The following is a 20091-nucleotide window of genomic DNA, read 5'->3' on the forward strand; positions in this document are numbered from 1 at the left end:
GCTCGGCCTTGCGGAGGCCTCAGCGCTTCACCTTCTCTCACGGTTACAGTCGGACCCCCGCAGTCAGCCCTGGCTGAGCGTCTGCACAGGCCCTGCTGAGCTCAGGGCCAGATTCCCACAGCTCAGGCCCTGCCAAGTGGGACACACGGGCCGTGGGGCGGGGCGGAGCCCAGCTGCAGCACACACGCCCAGTGCTCGGAACGGACACCAGGACGCTTCGGCGAGGTCGAACCTCTGGCTAGGCCTGGAAGGACGAGCAGGCCCCCAAAGGGAGCAGCAGAGGCCAAGGGAGGCGAGGAGGCCGGGCGCGGCTGGCGCCTGGGTCGGGTCAGGGTCAGGAAACGTGGGACCGGACAGCACGTGGAAGAGAGCCTAGCAAGTGCCTGTGAGGTCCATGTGTCCACACAGCAAGGAGCTGGGCTCCACCCTCGGGAACGGCTCAGGGCCCATCGGGGGATAAGCATTAAAAAGGTGAGAAAGCCGAAACTGGTTTGGCTCAGTGGATAGAGCGTCAGCCTGCGGACTGAGGGGTCCCGGGTTCGATTCCGGTCAAGGGCATGTACCTGGGTTGTGGGCACTTCCCCAGTGGGGGATGTGCAGGAGGCAGCTGATCGATGTTTCTCTCTCATCGATGTTTCTAACTCTCTGTCTCTCTCTCTCTTCCTCTCTGTAAAAAAACCAATAAAATATATTTAAAAAAGAAAAGAAAAAAAGGTGAGAATGAGCAGCTGACGCCGACCGGGCAGCGAGGACAGCAGCGCCCGATGCGCGCGGGCAGCCCTCACACAGACGCACCTGCGGGCACTGGAATGGCAGCTGGTGGGCGAGCCCTCCCGGAGGCCCGCCGGCGCCACACCTGCCGCGGGGCGTGGGTCTGCGTGAGCCGCGTTCAGAAGGCCGCTCCCCGGCAGGGCGCCCCTCCTGCAGCCCCAGCGAGAGCAGCGGCGGGCGCGTGAGGCCCGCGAGGAGGGACCGGCTGGGAAGTCCACAGCTCCCCCACTCCCGCCCCTGCCACGTCTGCATCTCCTCTCAACACGGACACCGATGCCAACCCTGGAGAGGGCCGCAGGCGGGGAGCCAGGACCCGCCGCTCCTCCAGGCTCCCAGCTCGAGGCCGCGGTGCCCATCGGCCCTGCCTGAAGCGGCGCCCACCCCGACAGGCAGCAGCCCATGCGCAGGCCGCCACGCAGCGATTCACACCCCTCGGGGTCGGAAGCCGCTCACCCGGAGGGCAGGCCTGTCCCCCTGCGGTCCCAGCACCACGGCACGACGTGGGCTGTCCTCGTCCACTCTCACAGTGGCCCCTTTGACCCAGAGGCCTTGGCTGCTGTGGACTCCTCTTTCAGACACCAGGCCCGCCACGGGGCCTGCTCAGCCCGCCCGGCCCGGCCTCTACTCCTTCCCTCTCCAAAGCCAAGTGCAGCCGTCCCTCTCCCCCAGGGCTCCCCACACGGCACAGCTTCCCAAGCCGCCAGAGAGGTGTCCCGGATCCCCAGAGCTGAGACTGTAAAGCGTGGCTCGTTGCACCAGTTAAGGAAACGCAGAGACAGGACCCAGAGCTGACCATCACCTCACGAACCCACTGTGCAATGCAGCCTGACGTGTATTCCAAACTCACTCACTTGCTACCTACTGGCTCCCACACACATCCCTCCCTATTAGCTCGCGGCCAGCCCCACTCCGTGTGCTGTGGCCTCAAACCGCTGCACACGGTAACACACACACACACACGTGTCCACACACGTCCACATACGACCCGAGTCCAGCGTGGCGGAGGCCTGGCCTGCGCTGTAGACGGCCCGTCTGTGGAACCTTTGGGAGCTGTGAGCGCAGAGCCTGTCACCCTGACTCACAGTCGGCTGAGTGTGGGTGTGGCGGTGAGGGCTCAGCCTTCCCTCCAGCCAACGGTGGGGGGTTGGGGGGGCTCCCTCTGCAGGTTACCTGCTCTCCACACTTTACCCCAAATCCTCGGTGCCCTCACTGTCCCTAATGTGACACTTCCTGGTGTCACTCACTCTGGAGTTAGTTGTGACTGCCACAGCTTCTGACGACTGTCACTCAGAGGCAGGAAGTCCGGGCATAGTCACCAAGTCAGAGCCCGCTCCCCAGGGGCACCAGGCAAAGGCGAGGGAAGGGGGGGCCTCGGTTTAAACACACACACACACACACACACACACACACACACACACACACACGCCTCGGCGTCTGACCGCCAGCGCGCTCCAGCCTCTCCTGGGAGCAGTCACAGGGCAGCCTGGTGCCACTCCCCGGAGGCAGCGAGCCTGCGGCCAGCTCTCACGTAAGATGAAAAGCGATACTGAAACCCCGCTCTGCGCCCGGCCAGGACGGACTCACCATCCTCCTCTTCGGCTTTAAGGACCATCTTTCCCGGCACACAGGACCCTGGGCAGCAGTGAGCTCTTCCCCTGACAGCCAGGCAGTGCCTCCCGGGAGGTGGGGCTGGGTGGGGCCAGAACACCTGCGGGGCGGGGCGGGGGCGGGGGGGGGGGGGCCCACAGAACAGCTGGCTGCTTCCTGACCCAGGAAGTGACTGGCTGCGCCCTGGCCAATCAGCCTCCTGCCGCAGAAGGCTCACAGCTCACCGGCACTATTGGGCCACCACCCAGTTCCTCAAGTCAAGCCCAAGTCCTGGGCGTTAACCCTCTCCTCCCTAGAGCAGCTTGGACGGCGCCAGAGTCAGCAACGGCTGCCCTCTGACCTCTCCCGGCCCCCTGGGCACAGAGCTGCTGCCCCCTCCCCACTTTCCAGGCCTTCCTCAGGTGACCTCTCGGGGAGCCCCGCTCCCCGCATGACCTCACAGCATCTCCCAAGACAATGACTAAGAACTCGTCATCACTGGGTCCGGTAACGAGATCACAGGCAAAAAGCAGAAGGCGATTTTAGAGGCAAAAAACCCCGAGGGTGACATGCGTGGGGCATGTTCACTGCTGAGATCAGAGAGCATCGAGGCGGGGCTTTCAGCCGCCACCCGGACACGGTTCTTCCGGACTTGTGTGTTGTTCTCGCGCGCTCTCATGCACACCTTCCTCTCCCTACAGGCCTCCTCTCGCTTTCAGAGAGTACCGATGAGAGCCATAAAGCTGTGCGAGGTGTATGTCTCTCTCTAGATACATTTATATCATCTCAAGATCAGTACGCAAGCCAGACAGAGGACTCCACAGGAAGAAAAGGGGTGTGAGTACAGAGAGAGCGGAGGTTTCACACTGTTGTACAACCAGCTACTGTTACTTTGGCGCACCTTCCGTGACTGCATGACTCGCTCGGCTCCACGCCACCCACACACTCTCACACCAGGGACCTGCCAGCCGCAGGCCAGGGCTCTGTCTGGCTCCCATACGCCACTGGCGCAATGACACAGAAGAGCTGCCACTCAGGCCTTGAACCTGGGCGCACGGCAGCACACCTGGCCCAGCCCGGGCTTCCGCGTGAGCTCCGCGGTCCCACAGCGAGGCGCACACTGCGGCTAGAGGCGGCTGCACAGGCGTCTGTCCTTCAGACAGAAACCTGAAGCTGTCTGACTCATAAGGAAAGTGACTGCGGAGCTTATCATCCATACGGGACGTTCTGGAGGCTGAAAGCAGGTGCTATTCAGAATGACATCAGCCAACGGGGGAGCCGGCCAGGCCCCGCAGGAAGGACACAAGGGACAAAGGAGCCGGCCAGGTCCCGCAGGAAGGACACAAGGGACAAAGGAGCCGGCCAGGCCCCGCAGGAAGGACACAAGGGACAAAGGAGCCGGCCAGGCCCCGCAGGAAGGACACAAGGGAGGAGCCACCAGGCCCCGCAGGAGGACACGCACACACCCTCTGAAGAGACAAGTGTCTAAGGCTGCAAACAGAAACCCCCAGCTTCCTGCCCCGTTGCCCGCCCCCCATCTGCTCCCTAGAGGGAGCGCTCCAGCTACTTCTGCTGCTTAGCCCAGCGAAGTTTCTAAAGGACAGGCTCCCGCCCAGCCCACTTCTGGGCACAGCTGCCTGCCCGGAAGAGGAGGACTTAGCTCTCACTCCACCCGCACACGTGCACACCCACCAGCACACGTACATCACATCCCGAGGAAGTTCGTGTTTCCATCGGTTGGCTCACAGCTTAGCTGACGTGTCTGTGACTAAAGTCACAGAGGATCAGGGTCTCTGGTTTCCTGTGGCCTGGCTCTCTATGGCTGTCACTGATTGATCGCCAAACGCTCTACTAAGGCACGAAACTACCGAAATGGCCAGCGTCCACGTGACGGTTCTCCGGCGGCCTCCACGGATCCCGTGCCCGCTCCAGCCCGTCCTGCGCCCGAGCCTGCTCCCGACAGCCCCCCGGGAGCCCCAGCCCTCAGCGCTGGCTTCGTCAGGTCCCCGTTCCCCTCCTCCTTGGGTTGCGAGCTGACTTCGGTGGGGCGCCTCCTCCACTATGCAGCACAGACAGGGTGTGGAGGGTGGGTTTCCTGGTGTGAAACTTCCTGTCTAAATCACCTCTAGTCTTCCCCCTGCTTGACTGACAGCTCAGCTGGGTATGGAACGCTAAGGGGAAACCGTGTCCTCAGATGACGGCTCGCTCCCCGCTGCCTGTCCCTGACTGCGCCGGGGGGGCGGGGGGGGGGGCCATTCTCATTCCAGGCTTTCCTACGTGACTCCTCCCCTCAGGAAGCTTTGAGGCTCCGATCTCTACCCTCGATGTTGCAAAACGTCACAGTGAGGCGGCAAGGTGGTCTTTTTTCATACATTATGTCGGCTACTAGGCGGACCCTCCCGCTGAAAGCTTCTATTCTCTAATAACGTCCTATCCCTTTTCTTTCAGTTCTTATTTTTTGGAATTCCTATCAGTTAGACATTAGACCGCCAATGTGGATCATTTCATTTTTCTTACCTTTTCATTCTTACTTTTATCTCCTTCTGAACTGCTTTCTAGGAAATATTCTTGCAATGGACTGAATGCTTGTGTTCCCCAAAAAGTCATATGCTGACCTCCCCCACGAGATGGTGTTTGGAGGGGAGCCTTTGGGAGGTGAGCAGCGGCGAGGATGAGCCCCCAGGAGGGTGGCTCCTGATTCCCCAGATCCACAGGTGCCTGGGATACTGCAAACTCGCCCGGAGGTTCCTTCTACCTGGGTGACCTGAGAAACGTGGACTGTGCATGTCCTCACAGACATGGCTAGCATCGAGTGGGTTGTGGGAAAAAACTCCAGGACAAAGAAACATGCTGGTGTCACAAAGAATTCCAATGGAGAATCCCTGGCACAGCCCCTGCCTGCACCGGGCACCGCAGCGACGGCACTGATCAGGTCGCCAGGGCACACCTTTGTGTGGGGCAGAGTTTGCCACTTTCAAAACAAAAAGTCAAAATCAGTCCTGACTGGTTTAGCTCAGTGGATAGAGCGTCGGCCTGCGGACTGAAGGGTCTCAGGTTCGATTCTGGTCAAGGGCATGTACCTTGGTTGCGGGCACATACCCAGTGGGGAGTGTGCAGGAGGCAGCTGATTGATGTTTCTCTCTCATCGATGTTTCTAACTCTCTATCCCTCTCCCTTCTTCTCTGTAAAAAATCAATAAAATATATTTTTTAAAAAAGTCAAAATCAATTCAATATAAAAATCAGAACCCCAAACCATGCCCTTTGTTTATTTTATGTACACACTTTGAATTTCCAAGAATAGTCATTAGCTTTTCAAAAAAAAGGAATGAAGATGCAACTCTCTTCACAGGGGCTGACCACACTCTCCACGAACACTCCCCACCCCCGCCAGCGCACACTGGTTCGCGTCGGTGCGACCTCAGTCCTGAATGGGTGGGGACACTGTCCCCAGGGAGCCCTGCATAAGTGACAGCCCGCTTCCTCAGGTGATGCAACGAAGCCCGACAGGACCGCACTCGGCGTCACCAGCACCAGCACCAGCACCACCGCCCCCGGGGACACCTGGAAACGGGTCGTGCATCCTTTGGAAAGTCTGATGTGACAGTCACGGCGCTAAACACGCCTTTCTCCACAAAGACAGACGCAACAGCCACGTCACGGCATCACTGGCGTCACTGACGAGAAGGAAGCTCCGGCTGTGAGGACTTCCCGCCGCACCTGCCAGCAGTGGCCGCAGCCTTTCAAATGCCCCTTACCGTAAAAGTCACAGTGGACGTAAAAGTCACAGTGGACGTGGCGGACTCGATCCATGCTGCCCTCTGCTGGCTCCTGGAGGCTGTGCGCAGGCTCACCAGGAGCCGTCCTTGCCCAGGCACCGAACTACCTTGGATGGACAGACGCACAGAGGAGAGAAGTCACGCTCTCCCTGGAACACAGGCCACGCCCTGAAACTTATTTCTCAGAAGCTTTTGTTCCGACGAAAGCTGGTTTGCCTTCGTCCCTACTCTCGGCTCCTCAGTGGGAACAGTAAGAGCCCCAGGCAGCCACAGGCAACATCACAGCTGCTGGTAGATGCGCCGGCCCCAGGAACTGGAGAGTGCGTGTGGGAGGGAGGTTACGAAAGCACTCAATATGGAGGTCTGGGCAGGCATCACTGAGAACATAAAATCGGGCCCCCCACCCCCCAAAACCCAGAAAGACCAGAAAATCTCCTCCTTTCTCACAGTCTGAGCTGCTCGAACCTCCCACTCCTTCTCTCAGAACCTCCCACGTCTGGGTCCTGCCACGTGCAGCATCTACGAGGTCAGGGCCCCAGGCCATCGCCAGGGAGGCCTGGGCTGGGGCCCCGAGGCCGGGCACTGCGCCTCCCCCTTCCAGCCGTGCCGTCTCCGGAGCAAGTCTCGTCACCGGGTCCCCTGCGTCCCTCCCTCTCAACCGGCAGGAGCTCACGCACTGGGATGCCGGCCTCCACTTCCAGCTGCGCGCACACACCGCGCAGTGTTTCCAAACGCACAAACTGCGCACGCCACCTTTATCCCTAGGGACCCCGTTTGACTGTGGGTTCCATTTAACCGCCTGTCGGCTGTGACGTGGCAGCTGGGTGCCTAAGAGCCACAGGCCCTGGACCAGGAGGCGGCCGTCACGCACCCGCGGGATGTGGACAACTAGGACTAGAGGCAGGGCCAAGCTCTTAGGGGAAGGACATCAGGAAGAGAGTGACATCTGATGGAGGGCTGGGGAGCTCAGGAAGCAGGGCCAGCCTCGGGGGGCGTGGCGCCGTCTGGGAGAGCTAGGCGCTCCCGGACAGAGCTGTGTGGCACAAGGCCCCGGGCCACCAGCGCGGCCTGGCTCCCGACGCCCACCAGAGCCCGGCCATCCACGAGGCCTGCCCTCTGCCCTCACAGTGATGTCTGCCCCTCCAGGCCCCGGCCCCCCTCCCTCTCCCCTGCACACCTCCTCGCCCACATCCCGCTCCTCCTGGCAATCCTGTCATACCCAGCGTCACAGAGAACACCTGGGAGGGCTGGGCTGCGGTGCAAGCTCTGAAGGAGCTGAACGTCATTTGTGACAAAACCTTGCCGGCCACCTGGAAAGCCCCCTTCCCTGCGTGAGAGAATACAGACACCTCACACTGAACCCCACCCTGCGGGGGACGCTGGGGCTTTCCTTCCGGATGGGGAGAAAGGCAGGAGTCCGCTTCCAGCGGACCCAGAGAGCCCAGCTTCCTCACCAGGTCCTGGCCCCAGAGCCTCGAGCCCTTGTCACGCCACTCACTGGGGCAGGCGGGGGCGGGGGGCCTGGGAGGGGAAGCGTGACACCATCGCTGTCACAGCTGATCCCACCAGAGGGAAGGCACCTGAGCCAACCTGTTAGAAGCCGTCACAGAGCTGTAACGGGCCGCTGGGTACGGAGTCCGTGCACAAGGCAAATGCATGGCAGCAGTAAACACCCCACGTTACCTACAGCGCCCTGAGTCAAGGCCAGCAACGCGCAGGCTCCTGGGAGAAAAGGATGAGAGGTATGGAGACTTAGAGAGGCCTCAGGAATGCAGGGAGAACGTGCTTTGACCCAGGACACTAACCATGTCAGGGTGCCCGGGGCCCACAGACTCAATGCCACTGCAAGTCACATCCAGCAGGCCGTGCTCGCTGTAGGCATGTACCAGTGTGGTGCTGGCCTGGGACAGGCTGACAGAGCAGAACCCAGAACTCAGAAACAGCCCTACACGGGCATGAACACTTGCCCTAGGACAGACCGGGGGAAATCACAGACGGCCTTTCTCTAAATGCCGCTGGACGCATATCCGGCCTGAGAACACCAGGAAGTGTGAGTGTGAGTGGTCACGGCAGTCTCTGTAGCAATCGCCCCAAACTGGAAACCACCGAAATGCCCCTCAGAAGTGGAACCAACTTTTTTTATTGTGGCACATTCACACCATGAGACAGTGCACTCTGGTGAAGATGACAGGCGACAGCTACATGAGACAAGGTCAGATAAATCTCACGGACATAATGGTAAGCAAAAAAGGCTGCCAAATAGAAGGGAACTTTATTGGGAGAGCTTCATACCAAATCCCAGAGAAAGTGTTGAGAACAAACTAAACGTTTCCTGATGTGCTAGCCCAGAACACAGACCCCACATACCCCTCCCCAGGACACTAATGTTTTATCACCCCAAAAAGCCGTCTGTCCCACTGGCAGGCAGGCACTCCCAGCTGTCCACATCCCCCAGCCCCCGGCGGTCACCAGCTGATGGACGTTTGGCTATTGTGAATAATGCTGCAATAAGCACTCATATAAAATACATTTTTATTGATTTCAGAGAGGAGAGGAAGGGAGAAGGAGAGAAACATCAATGATAAGAAAGAATCATTGAGCCCTAACCTGTTTGGCTCAGTGGATAGAGAGTCAGCCTATGGACTGAAAGGTCCCAGGTTCGATTCCGGTCAAGGGCATGTACCTTAGTTGCAGGCACATCCCCAGTGGGGAGTGTGCAGGAGGCAGCTGATCGATGTTTCTCTCTCATTGATGTTTCTAACTCTCTATCCCTCTCCCTTCCTCTCTGTAAAAAATCAATAAAATATATATTTTTAAAAAGATACAAGTACCATGCTAATAAGGTACAGTCTTTAAAAAAAAAAAAAAAAGAAAGAATCATTGATCGGCTGCCTCCTGCACGCCCCCCATGGGGATCGAGCCCACAACCTGGGCTTGTGCCCCGATCGGGAATCGAACCCTGACCTCCTGGTTCATAGGTTGACCACTGAGCCGCGCTGGCCAAATACTTATGTATATTTTTGTGTGGTGTACAGCCTTTTAAACTATGTATGTCTATCACTGTAGTAAAAACGAATGTTAAAATCGTTTCTCTTTTTCTCTCTGAATCCCAGCTATTCGGTGAAGCCCAGCTCCGAGCCCCACGGCTCTCTAGCCGCGCCCACCACGCTCCTGGGTGGGCACCAGCGGGCGGTGCTGGCCGGTTTACGAGTTTCACCTCTGAACACTTTACGACCTGTGAACTGAGACTCCATTCTCCGGGGTGACAGCGCCCGTGAACCTGCATGCTGTGCGCCCAGGTAATCACAGAGTAACCACCTAGGTGTGCCACCTGCTCCGCATAAACCCCCGCCATCCCACCGCGTGACCATCGTGGGTCACCAGGGAAACGTCTGAAGATCAAACAGGTCTACGCGGCTTGCAGGCGGCAGCAGCGACGGCGATCAGGCAAGTTCAGTCTTGAAGCGGATTACAGGAGAGCACCAGTCCAGCGCTCCTTGTCAGTTGAATTCCTGTGGCCGGAACTTGGGGAACACAATATTCCCGTGTGGGGGTGCACGAGCCCCTGGGTTGTGTGCGCCACTAAACCAAGGACAGGAGGCGTTAGGCTCCGCCTCGCTGGCAGGAGAGGCGGCACCTGCAGTGACAGCGCGTCACGAAGGCGGTTCTGGGCAGGGAGCGTGGGGCTGTGGCCGAGGACGCCCACCTCCCCTCGGATGCACAGGCACCCACTCCCCTCCCTCCTGCTTCCTTCCCTCCTCTGCTCACGAAGTGCACGTCACCCCCTTTATCTGTGAAACCACAAGACCAGCCTTACGCCATCAGCCTCCACCCATCCTTGTCTGCTGACCGAGAGCACGCTGCGGGCGGGAGCCGGCACGTGACAGCTGGCAGGAGGCACCCAGGCCCGCTGTCGGGGGAGGGGCGGCCCAGGGGCAGAGGAAGACCACAGCCCCAGCAGCATCTCAATACGGTCGCTCCTGACCTCCAGCTGCTGTGAAGTCTAAGCTCCGTGTCTTAGGAGGCAGGTGGTCTCGGGCCAGAACAAGTGGGAAACGCTAACTATTTCCGGAAGGGCGTGCCCTCAGCGTCTCTTCAAGGTCCGACCTCTGTTTAAGGCACCGATTCGTCTGGTTGCTGACTCGCTGACACCGAGCTCACACCTCAACGAAGCTACCGACACACAAGCCTTCTCCGTGGGCACATCTCAGGCTTCCGGCACCGGGGCCATTTGAAACAGTCTGGTCCCCAACAGGAAGCACAGAAATGTGGCACCAGCAGGGGGAGGTGGCAACTAGGAAGGGGGAGGTGGCACTGGGCAGGGGGAGGTGGCACTGGGCAGGGGGAGGTGGCACTAGGCAGGGGAAGGTGGCACTGGCAGGCGAGCTGCTCCAACAAGGCAGGTGCCGCCACTCGCACTGTTCAGAAGCGCCTCCGGGGCTGACCTGGGCTACCAGGAAATGGCGGTGAGCAGGCAAATTCACAAACACGGATCCACAACCACCAGGACCGGCCTATGAATCTGGGGGACCTGGGAGGACAGGCGGTACGTAAAGCTATTGGTTATATGGAATAACCCCAAATGTGCAAAAGATCCCTTTACGGGGACGAAGCAGAGACACCTGACCTATTTTACAAGTCTGCAACCTGTTCCCGCTGCTTGTGGTCAGGGGACCCTCCGTCTGCCTGTCCCCAGTTACAGAGCCGACCCCGCCCTCCACTCCGGCGGTCACAAGGGGGCAGGGAAAGAGGAGCTGCAGGTATGGCTCTCCCACTGCGCCATTTCCACAGGCACTGCCTTCAGGGCAGCGGAGGAGCATGTCGCCCTCGCTCTCTGGCTTCAGCTGTGAGCACAGACAGGCGGAGAGCCCTCAGGAGCAGGTGACGGTCTGCACCCGACACGTAAATGCACGATGCCACACAGGCGCGTGCAGTCACGGGACACGGCCTGGGAAATGCCTAATTAGACACAGCGGCAGGTCGGCCCGGACCGTGACCTTCCTGTTTGTTTAGCACAAGGTAGTCCAGTGCGACTGTGGCTGGGAAACAAGACCTCCGAGATTACACTGCGATGGGCGCAGGGGGCACCGAGTCCTCCCCGAAATCGCGCTTCCTTTCCAGAAGCCTCCGGCACGTCCACGAGGGAGCTGGGGGCTCCTCGCCCCTCCCCACCCCACAGGCCGCAGCCAGTAAACGCCTCAGGGGCCTGCTGCCAACGTGGTAATCAGCGGGAATCTGGCTGAGATAAACACTCAATCGAGCAGCACCGACAATTAAGGCAGCACAGCGCACAGTGAGGACTGAGGGGACTAACGGGGCATGTGCCTCCCGATCATGACGAGACCTCGGTTCCCGCTGTGAGTCGAGCGAAGTGGCTGCGAACCCGCCTAGACCAGGCCGCCTGCGGACGGCCATCCCGGGCACGGGGATCAATCACTGCGATCAGCCCCTCTTCGCAGAGCAGCCTCGGCCTCGGCTCCGGCTCCGGGCAACAGGAAGCCCCAGCCCTCAGGAAGCTCCTGCGGTGCCGCTTCGGCAGCCCGTGCGCCGAGATGGGAACGACACGGAGATGAGCGAGGGCCCTGCGCACGGATGACAGGCAAATCCCGGAAGTGTTCCTGTTCCGTGTTAAAAAAAGAAAAGAAAAGCAGCAGCTTCCCCGCGTGGCGTGGCGGCAAGAGCTCGGTGATGGCAGAGAGGCCCCCGCCCGCCGGCCACAGGGAGGGACCGAGTGGCCGTCCTGGCTCAGCCATAGTGTTCGTCTCGCAAATGTCCCGGGCAGAAGCCACGCACTGCCCAGAGAAGCTAGTCTAGACAGACGCACGCGAGGCTGGTGGAACTTTCCGGAAGGCCACCGCCCCGGCTCTGGTTTCTGCAGTTCTCTTGGGTGCATGTGCCCACCCCAATTTTAAGATGGTACACAATTGTGGGGTTTTATTTACTGCAAGAATGGAAAAATTTTTTCATTTAGTTTGTGACTGTTTCAAGTTTTATGTCACTTTTTCCCCTGGTAAATATAGATTTTTTTAATTGATGCAAAATGATACTAATACCATTCTTTAACCGATTCGGATATTATACTATGTTAAGTAAAAGCTTTTCTAAGAGTTATTTTAAAAGCTACAGGCCTCTTACACACCATTCCTTATCACTATCACATTTTTCATAGAATAATGAAACACTTTTATCGATAGAACTGACATGAGTTGATAGAACTCTCTGGAAGGCATTTAAGCAGCACACACCAAGGCTAGAAGTCAGAAGCTGAACTCACGGACCCAGGACGCCCCTCACAGGAGTCCAGGGTGAGGAAAGAATCGGAAATGTGTGAGAAGTATTACCAACAGCGACAGGGCTGCTACCAGAACAAAGTGGAAACCTCTGACCATTAAGGAGGCGCCTGTACTGGGCTTCCTGTGGCAGAGACAGGCTACCATGGGCCCCGCACACCGGGGTCACGTGCAGCCCGCGCTCCCAGGGTGGGGTCGGCCGGTCTGCTGCTGGACAGGTGCCAGGCCCAGGCCCCCACTCCTCAGCTGCGGACCAAACCCCCTCAAGGGTGGCCATCGTCTGGGCCCATCCTGTCCCTGCGGGACTGGTCTGGTCGGGGAAGGGCGCTCCCGGCCGAGGCCCCCCGTCCAGCTCTGACCCCGCGCCCTGCGGCCTGCTCCGGCCCCTCCTGTGTCAGGGGGGGCGCCTTCCCCGCCAGGTGCCGCTAACAAACTGCTCATGTGCACGCTGCAATGGCAAAGAGAAATGTGTGTTTAAAAACCTACAAAGTGTTCCCAAAAATGACGGGGACTATCTCTTAAGCTTATTCTAAATCCTGAAATGGGAAACAAAGCTTTTCATCCATTCGTTACTCTTATAATATCCCAAAAGGACTGAAGGCGGGGAACCCAGAGGAAGATGCAGCGAAAAAAGCCAGAGAGGAAACCGCACCCGAACGTCCTGGTGGTGGCTCCTGGGCCCTCCCTCTACTTTGCATGTGACTGAAGTTTGCGGAGCTGAGGGGAGAGGGTGTGCAGAAGCCCCAGCACCCCCAGCACCCCCATTCCCAGGCGATCACCATCAGCCCCCAGGACAGACCGAAGCCACTCAGAGGACACCTCTGGGAGTGGGAAGGGGCAGCTCCCCGCGCCACTTCCTGCTGAGACAGGCTGTAGGGTGGCCCGTCAGGGGCTGCCTAGCAACAGAGCACCCGAGGGAAGTGCCTTCCGAAAGGAACAAACACACTACAGACACGGAAGCCCAGTGGGGAGGGAGATAAACTTGGTCGCTGTAAAGGGAGTTAAAAACACACACAAAACCCAAGCGTGGTTCTTCTTTGCTTCTTTGATCGGCTGAGCCTCTTCTACAAACCTCTGCTTCAAGGCTCAACACCAGCCCCGGGAGTTGTGAATGGCCTCCAGCAAACCACATCAACCAGACGTGGCAGCCGAGAGGCGAGGAACACTCAGCCCCCCTCCTCCCACCCGGGACCCTCACATCCTCACCCCTCACTTCACGCAACCCACACAGGAAACGAAGGGAACCACTGGCCGGGCCCACAGGCCAGGGCCGGCGCGACCGGGAGAGCAGTGTGGGGCTCCTGAGCCGGTCTTCCACTCGGGGCCTCTCCACTGCAGGAGCTGAGGTGTGTGCACCGCATGTACGTGCACCCACCCACTCATTCATTCACTCATTCACTCATTCATTCATTCATTCATGGGTCCTACCCTACAGGACCTCCTTCATAAGGTATGGTTCCAACAGGGCCCCAGAATATAGAGCTTTTTTAAAACTCAGTAGAAACTGCTTTCTCAAAAAACTCACCCAGGCCGCAGCCGGGAGGTCAGTTGGTGGGCGCGTCATCCCGGACGCCAGCAAGGCTGTAGGTTCCTTTCCCGGCCAGGGCCAGACCTGGGTTGTGGGTTCAGTCTCTCGTCGGGCATGTACAGGAGGCAACTGATTGATGTTTCTTTCTCACATAGATGTTTCTCTCTCTCTAAAATAAATTTTAAAATATTTTTTAAATAATAAATAAAATAAAACTAGTAAACATCCCAGGTGAGGATTTTTAAACTATATATATCTTTATTGATTTTAGAGGGGGAGAGAGGGAGAAACACCCATGATGAGAGAGAGTCATGGATCAGCTGCCTCCTGCATGCCCCACACTGGGGATCGAGCCCACAACCCGGCCATGTGCCCTGACTGGGAACTGAGCCGTGACCTCCTGGTGCATAGGTCGATGCTCAACCACTGAGCCACCAGGCAGGGCCCAGGTGAGGATTAAAAACAAACCTCACCCAGGTGCCTGCAGCTCGGTCAGGTCTGGGAGCCCAGCTGACGGGCTGACAGACTTGCGACAGGAGCGAAGCAAACCACTGCTGTGGTCCATCGGCCAGGACCTGCCTCCTCCACGGACAAAGGCCCCCCCTGGCCCTGGGCATCACGGTCCCTTCAGGAACGTGCGTGGGAAGAGCCCTCCTTTTAACACTGTTTCAACCCTGGTCTCCCAGCCCAACAGCTCTGAGGGCTTTCAGTTGAACAGGGGATGCACTGGCACTTTGGCAAACACAAACCCACTACAACAGGTCTGAAGATTTTTAAACAGAAGTAAAACAATTCTACACAGTTGGGAAGCTTGGTTGCTTAGAGCGCCATCCCAATATGCCAAGGTGTGGGTTCGATTCCTGGTCAGGACACACCCAAGAATCAACTGACGAATGCATGAATAAGTGGAACAAATTGATGTTTACCTCTTTCCTTCCCTTCAAAATTCAATAATTTTTTAAAAAAGTAATTCTAGCCCTGACCAGTTTGGCTCAGTGGATAGAGCGTCGACCTGCGGACTGAAGGGTCCCGGGTTCGATTCCGGTCAAGGGCATGTACCTTGGTTGTGGGCACATCCCCAGGAGGGGGTGTGCAGGAGGCAGCTGATCGATGTTTCTCTCTCATCGATGTTTCTAACTCTCTATCCTCTCCCTTCCTCTCTGTAAAAAATCAATAAAAATATATTTTAAAAAAAGTAATTCTACACAGATATCAAATGCCTGATGACATCACTTCTTGAAATCAACATTCACCCTAAACATCACCATTACACAGCCACCATTAGCATTTTTACCGACTGTCAAGAACTGCCTCTCTGCTCTCTGCGTCATCCGTCATCCGAACTCCTGTAAATCCAGCCGGTGCCCTGCCCTCTCCCCTCCCCTCCCCTCCTCATACCCTCTCCCCTCCCCTCCCCATACCCTGTCCCCTCCCCTCCCCATGTTCTCTCCCCTCCCCTCCCCATACCTCTCCCCTCCTCTTGCCCTCTCCCCTCCCCTCTCCATGTCCACTCCCCTCCCCTCCCCTCCCCATACCCTGTCCCCTCCCCACCCCGTGCCCTCTCCCCTCCCCTCCCCGTGCCCTCTTCCTTCCCCTACCCATGCCCTCTTCCTTCCCCTACCCATGCCCTCTTCCTTCCCCTACCCATGCCCTCTCCCCTCCCCTCCCCGTGTCCACACCCCTCCCCTCCTCGTGCCCTCTCCCCTCCCCTCCCCATACCTCTCCCAGGCCATGGATTAGTTTTGGTTTCAGTGTTTGATTTGAATTCTTATAAAGGTTATACAGGTTTTTCTTCAAACAAAGAATGTCGGCTGATAAAATACAGATGTCTTTAATAAGCAGGATTTATGAGCAACCTGCTTTTTCACTCGGTATCCAGTGGCCTCTTCACGCCGGTAAGGCAGACGGCCTCACATCTGAGACGTGTACACATCAGAGCCCGAGCCACAGCCTCGAACAGTCAGCAGTTCCAGGTCGGCTCCCACGACAGCACTCAGCCCCCCCCCCCCCCTCCCGCTCACAGGGGCGAGGCGACGGCGCACACCTTGGTTTCCCAGCCTTTTGAGCCCAAATGGACCTGGTTCTGGTGCCCTCCAGGCTGGGGTCTCTGGTGCAGCCACGCCGCAGGGCCTGTGCGCTCCAGAGGCCTGGAGGCGGGTGAAGTGTAACTTATTTTTGTGAGAAATCAACTGACCTTGGGGAAAACACAGGACTGCAGTCGCTCCACCTCCTGAGCCCTTTTAACTCCCCTTTCAAAATCCAGAGTGACTTTTAACTGTGCTTTTTCTACCCACTGGTTCTACTGTAAGGGTGCGTTATGACTGTTTAAAGTAGAAGTTTTAATTCCTTGTTAGAATGCTATATATACACATATTTATGTGTTTAAGGAAATGGGAGAGTACAACGGTATCGGAAAAAGGAAAGAATGCAGTCAAAAATCTGGTTTTGTAGCTTTGAAATCTATTCAGGGTGAAAATTAAGCCAAATGAGGATTTCACAGGAAACTGGCGGAGGACCAGCACCCGCCGCTTCCATTACGTGACGGGGACGCGAGCAGCTGTCTGGGAAAATCATCACCGATCGTGCTAGCCAGTCCCTCCCCCGAGCAACGAGCTCCTTCCCGTCCAGCTCACTGTCCAGGGCTGTGCCCACTGCCGGACACCGGACCATCCTCCTCACCATCGAGCGAGTACAAAACCATTCCTGAGACGGGCCGAGCACGGACTTCCGACGGAGCACGCTGTCCTCGGTGGCGGACAAACAGGACAGGCCGCGGTCAGAGAGCTGCTGCTCTGCGGCTTCCCTGCCCCGAGAGAGGAGGGCGCTTCTACACCCGGCAACGCTCAACAAAGGCCGCAGGCCGGGGCCGGGGCCGGGGCCGGGGCCAGAGCCTCCCCTCAGAAGAAAGAGGCAAAGGTGGCACCGCCCACCCAGGAGGGTCCCAGGGACAAAAGCACCAGGTGACTGTCCCAGAGGGGTCCGCCTGTCACGCTGGGCCCGCGGAGCTGCCGCGCTCCAGCCAAGGCCGCAGGGAGCTACAGCCGCCAGCCAGCTGACCGGCCGGGGATCCGCTGGGTTGCCTGGTGGAGGCCATGGAACCACAGGGTCCTTCTCGTGGAGAGGGAGGCGGAGAGCCGTGTCAGAGGGAGATGTGTGCACTCCTCCAGACCATGTTCTGGAGCCTGAGCCAAGACACAGGTGGCGTCTACCAGGTGGGAAGGCCAGGCCTCCAGAGGAACCAGCAAAGCAATGACTGCGCTCCTCTGTGCAGCAGCCGTGAGAAACGGACACAGTACACGCCCAGAACGTCCCGAGTCACAGCTGCTACCACGAGGCCCAGTTGCTCTCCTGATTATTTAATTGTGAAAAAAATCAGCGACCATTTTAAATGCTTTTTGAGACACATGAGTTCATCAAACACCTTAACACTTCCTGGAATCAAGTGGACTCACACCCGAAGCACCTGCCTGAGGCCATAGCCGCCTTGGATGCATTCCTTTGTTGCTCGCCACTCGCCCTTCAGGCAGCACAGCCCTGCTTCCGGTCTCACGTCCTGTTTAAGATGTCCCCGCACCCTCCCGGCGGGTCCGCACCGAGACCGTCCACACTGGCTGTTCAGGACCCGGCGCAGAAACCGAGCCCCAAGCTCTCCGCCAAGGACAGAGACCGAGCGGACCGGCACCTGCAGGCCAGAGCGCCCGGCGCCAGCGCCAGCTACGCCTCCCGCTTCCTGGGGGTCCTGAGCAACTTCCGTGCCGAGTTCCACATCAAACACCCAGGGGCGGGGAGACGGGGGAGCCTAAGGACCCATTCACAAAGGAGCCTGCAATGGAGACCCACTGTCCTCGTCTATTAACAGCCTGAGACTGCTGCCTTCCTGCTTTGGGGCTTCACGCAGCGCAGGAGACCACAGGGCCACCAATGGGCGCAGGAGACCACAGGGCCACCAATCGGCGCAGGAGACCACAGGGCCACCAAAGCGGCAGGAGCCTGAGTGGCCTGGGCAGGCGAGGCAGGGGCACAGGCTGCTTAATTCGTGGGGCCGTCTGGGTGCGGGGCCCTGGGGGAATGGGAACTCGAGCAAAGGCTGGATTTGGGGGACAAGCACCCCGAGTGAACAGCTGGAGAGGCCGGGGGAGGGGGGCGCAGAGGAGCGGCTGAGCTCTGTGAGGGGCCAGCAGCAGGACCGCCAGCCCCGGGTGGAACCCCTGGTCCTACTGTGATGCTACAGACCAGAGTCATCTCCATTCCAGTGAGGAGGCCTCAGGGCTTCACTTCCTCCCACTCTGTCTGGACGCTGAGGGAGATGGCAGAAGTCTTGGTCACAGTGACAGTCGGCAGGAGTGGCCGAGTGGCCATGGCGAAGAGGCCGGCAGGGTCACCCTGGCTGAGCGGCGTGTCCCAGGCCCTGCACCATGGCCCTGGCAGGCGCTCCCACAAAGCCCGTTTTAAACACGCCTTCAAATAGGAACGGGGGGGGGGGGGGGGGGCATTCTCGCGGAGCAGCGCTGGGTGAGGCCCGTCTCAGAGTCCGCAGGGACCCGCGGGTCCTGTCGGGTGACGAGGCAGCTCTCCCGACAGGGACACGGCTGCCAGGTGGGAGCCTGGGGCAGGAGGCCTGGCCCTCTCTCCCTCCAGGGGGACACCTGTCTTCCCAGCGCTGCCCCTTTGTGGCTGAGTTTCCCCTTTCAACGGCCTTTCTCTCTCATCCGGAGGGGCGGCAGGAGGACGGCACAGTCCCTGGAAGGGGCAGAGGCGAACTGCAGTGCGATGTGCGAGGCAGGATCGCTGGTATTAACCTTGACCTGCTTCCCTGGCTGCTCATGCAAATCCTGGCCGCCCAAGCCCCACACGTGTCCTGGCCCAGCAGCCCTCAGGGTCGGCTGCGTGACCGGCGCCACAGCACCGGCCGGTTCCCAGGTGCCCGGAGGAAGGGCCGGCTCTCAGCCAGCACCACCCACAGGCAGGGACCGAGGCTGCGCTTCAGCGTCTGAGCCACCACCTCCTCCAACCTCGACCCGAGCAGTAACCAGGGGCTCCTTCAGGAAATCTGTTCCGTCACCGGCGGCGCAGGTATGAACCAAAACAACACCCAAACGCGAGGGAGAGGGTGAGAGGGGCGGCAGGAAGCACAGGGGCAGGGCACGGCTTGCTCTGCCCGCTCCCTCCCTTCCACACCAGGAGGTGGTTCCCTCAAAACACACGGAACACTGGGGTCACGAGGCCCCCCAGCACCTGCCGTAAGGTCTGCAAACTCTCCGGCTGTCGGGCCTGTTCCATCAGCTCACCTGGCCGCTGCCACAGCGCCCTAAGGATCGCCCCACCGCCTGTCTAAGCCACCGGCCGGAGGCATCTTCCTAAAGGGCAAAATACTCACCGTGGCCCGAGAATGAAGTCCTGGTAACACAGGACCCTCCGGACTCTGTCCCCTCCTGCAGCCGCTCGGGCCTCCTCCCGCCGTCCAGGCTCACAGCCCAGGGCAGCTCCCGGGGGCCAGTTACTCCACAGCCGGCCTTTGCCCACTGGCCGGCCTGATGCATATTTCTGCCACATTCACCTCTTGGCGCCAACCCCTTCCCAACCCAGCTGGTCTGGGAGCCTCCCTGGGCTGGGCCGGGCCCGCCCTCTCCGCAGGGCTGCTCGGTGCTCAGGGCGCTCACCATGTCTCCGTGCGGCCCGCCTGCTGGGCTGCAGACGCGAGGGGTCACTACGCTGCCGACGCCTGCGACCTGCTCCCAGGACCAAGCACGCGCTCCCCCTGCAGACACGTTAACAGCACACACTCCATCGCTCACCGCCAACAAGAGTGCCCCCGCCTGCCTGACCGTGGCAGGCGCAGGCTGCTGCTGAGCCCGAAGCCTTCCTGGGGCTGAGTGGGAGACGAAGGGGCTCCCAGGAAGGCGCCGTCCGGGCCCTGCGCTAACGGTGACCAGAGGGAGCGCGCAGCAGTTCCAGGGGGTGTGGACGCACTTCTGGCCGTTTCTAACTCACTTCCCGCTCCCCTGCCTCTGTCATTGGAGGTGAAACTGAGTACCCTTCACTCAAGAGCCCACGGGGAAGCGGGAGGCAACGGAGCAAGGGCAGGTTCAGGCGAAGCGCTCTCTGGGGAGCCTGTCCCAGCCTTTCATGGGGGGACT

At 59.1% G+C, this 20091-nt stretch overlaps 1 protein-coding gene across 3 annotated transcripts in view; it reads right to left on the reverse strand.

Annotated features, from left to right (window-relative positions):
• Positions 1–20091, reverse strand: part of CYTH1 (cytohesin 1) — a 51158-nt gene that overhangs the window by 26460 nt on the left and 4607 nt on the right. For 2 of the 3 annotated variants that reach the window (XM_059671417.1, XM_059671419.1), the window contains exon 1: positions 2356–2507. The exons of the other annotated variant lie outside the window; for it this stretch is intronic. In XM_059671417.1, coding sequence (XP_059527400.1) covers positions 2356–2383 — 28 coding nt within the window. In that variant the 5' untranslated portion in view covers positions 2384–2507. Of the gene's footprint in view, positions 1–2355; positions 2508–20091 lie in introns of those variants that run through there. 3 annotated transcript variants of the gene reach the window in all.

Source organism: Myotis daubentonii, chromosome 16 (genome assembly GCF_963259705.1).
Source record: "Myotis daubentonii chromosome 16, mMyoDau2.1, whole genome shotgun sequence".
NCBI classification, from domain to species: domain Eukaryota; kingdom Metazoa; phylum Chordata; class Mammalia; order Chiroptera; family Vespertilionidae; genus Myotis; species Myotis daubentonii.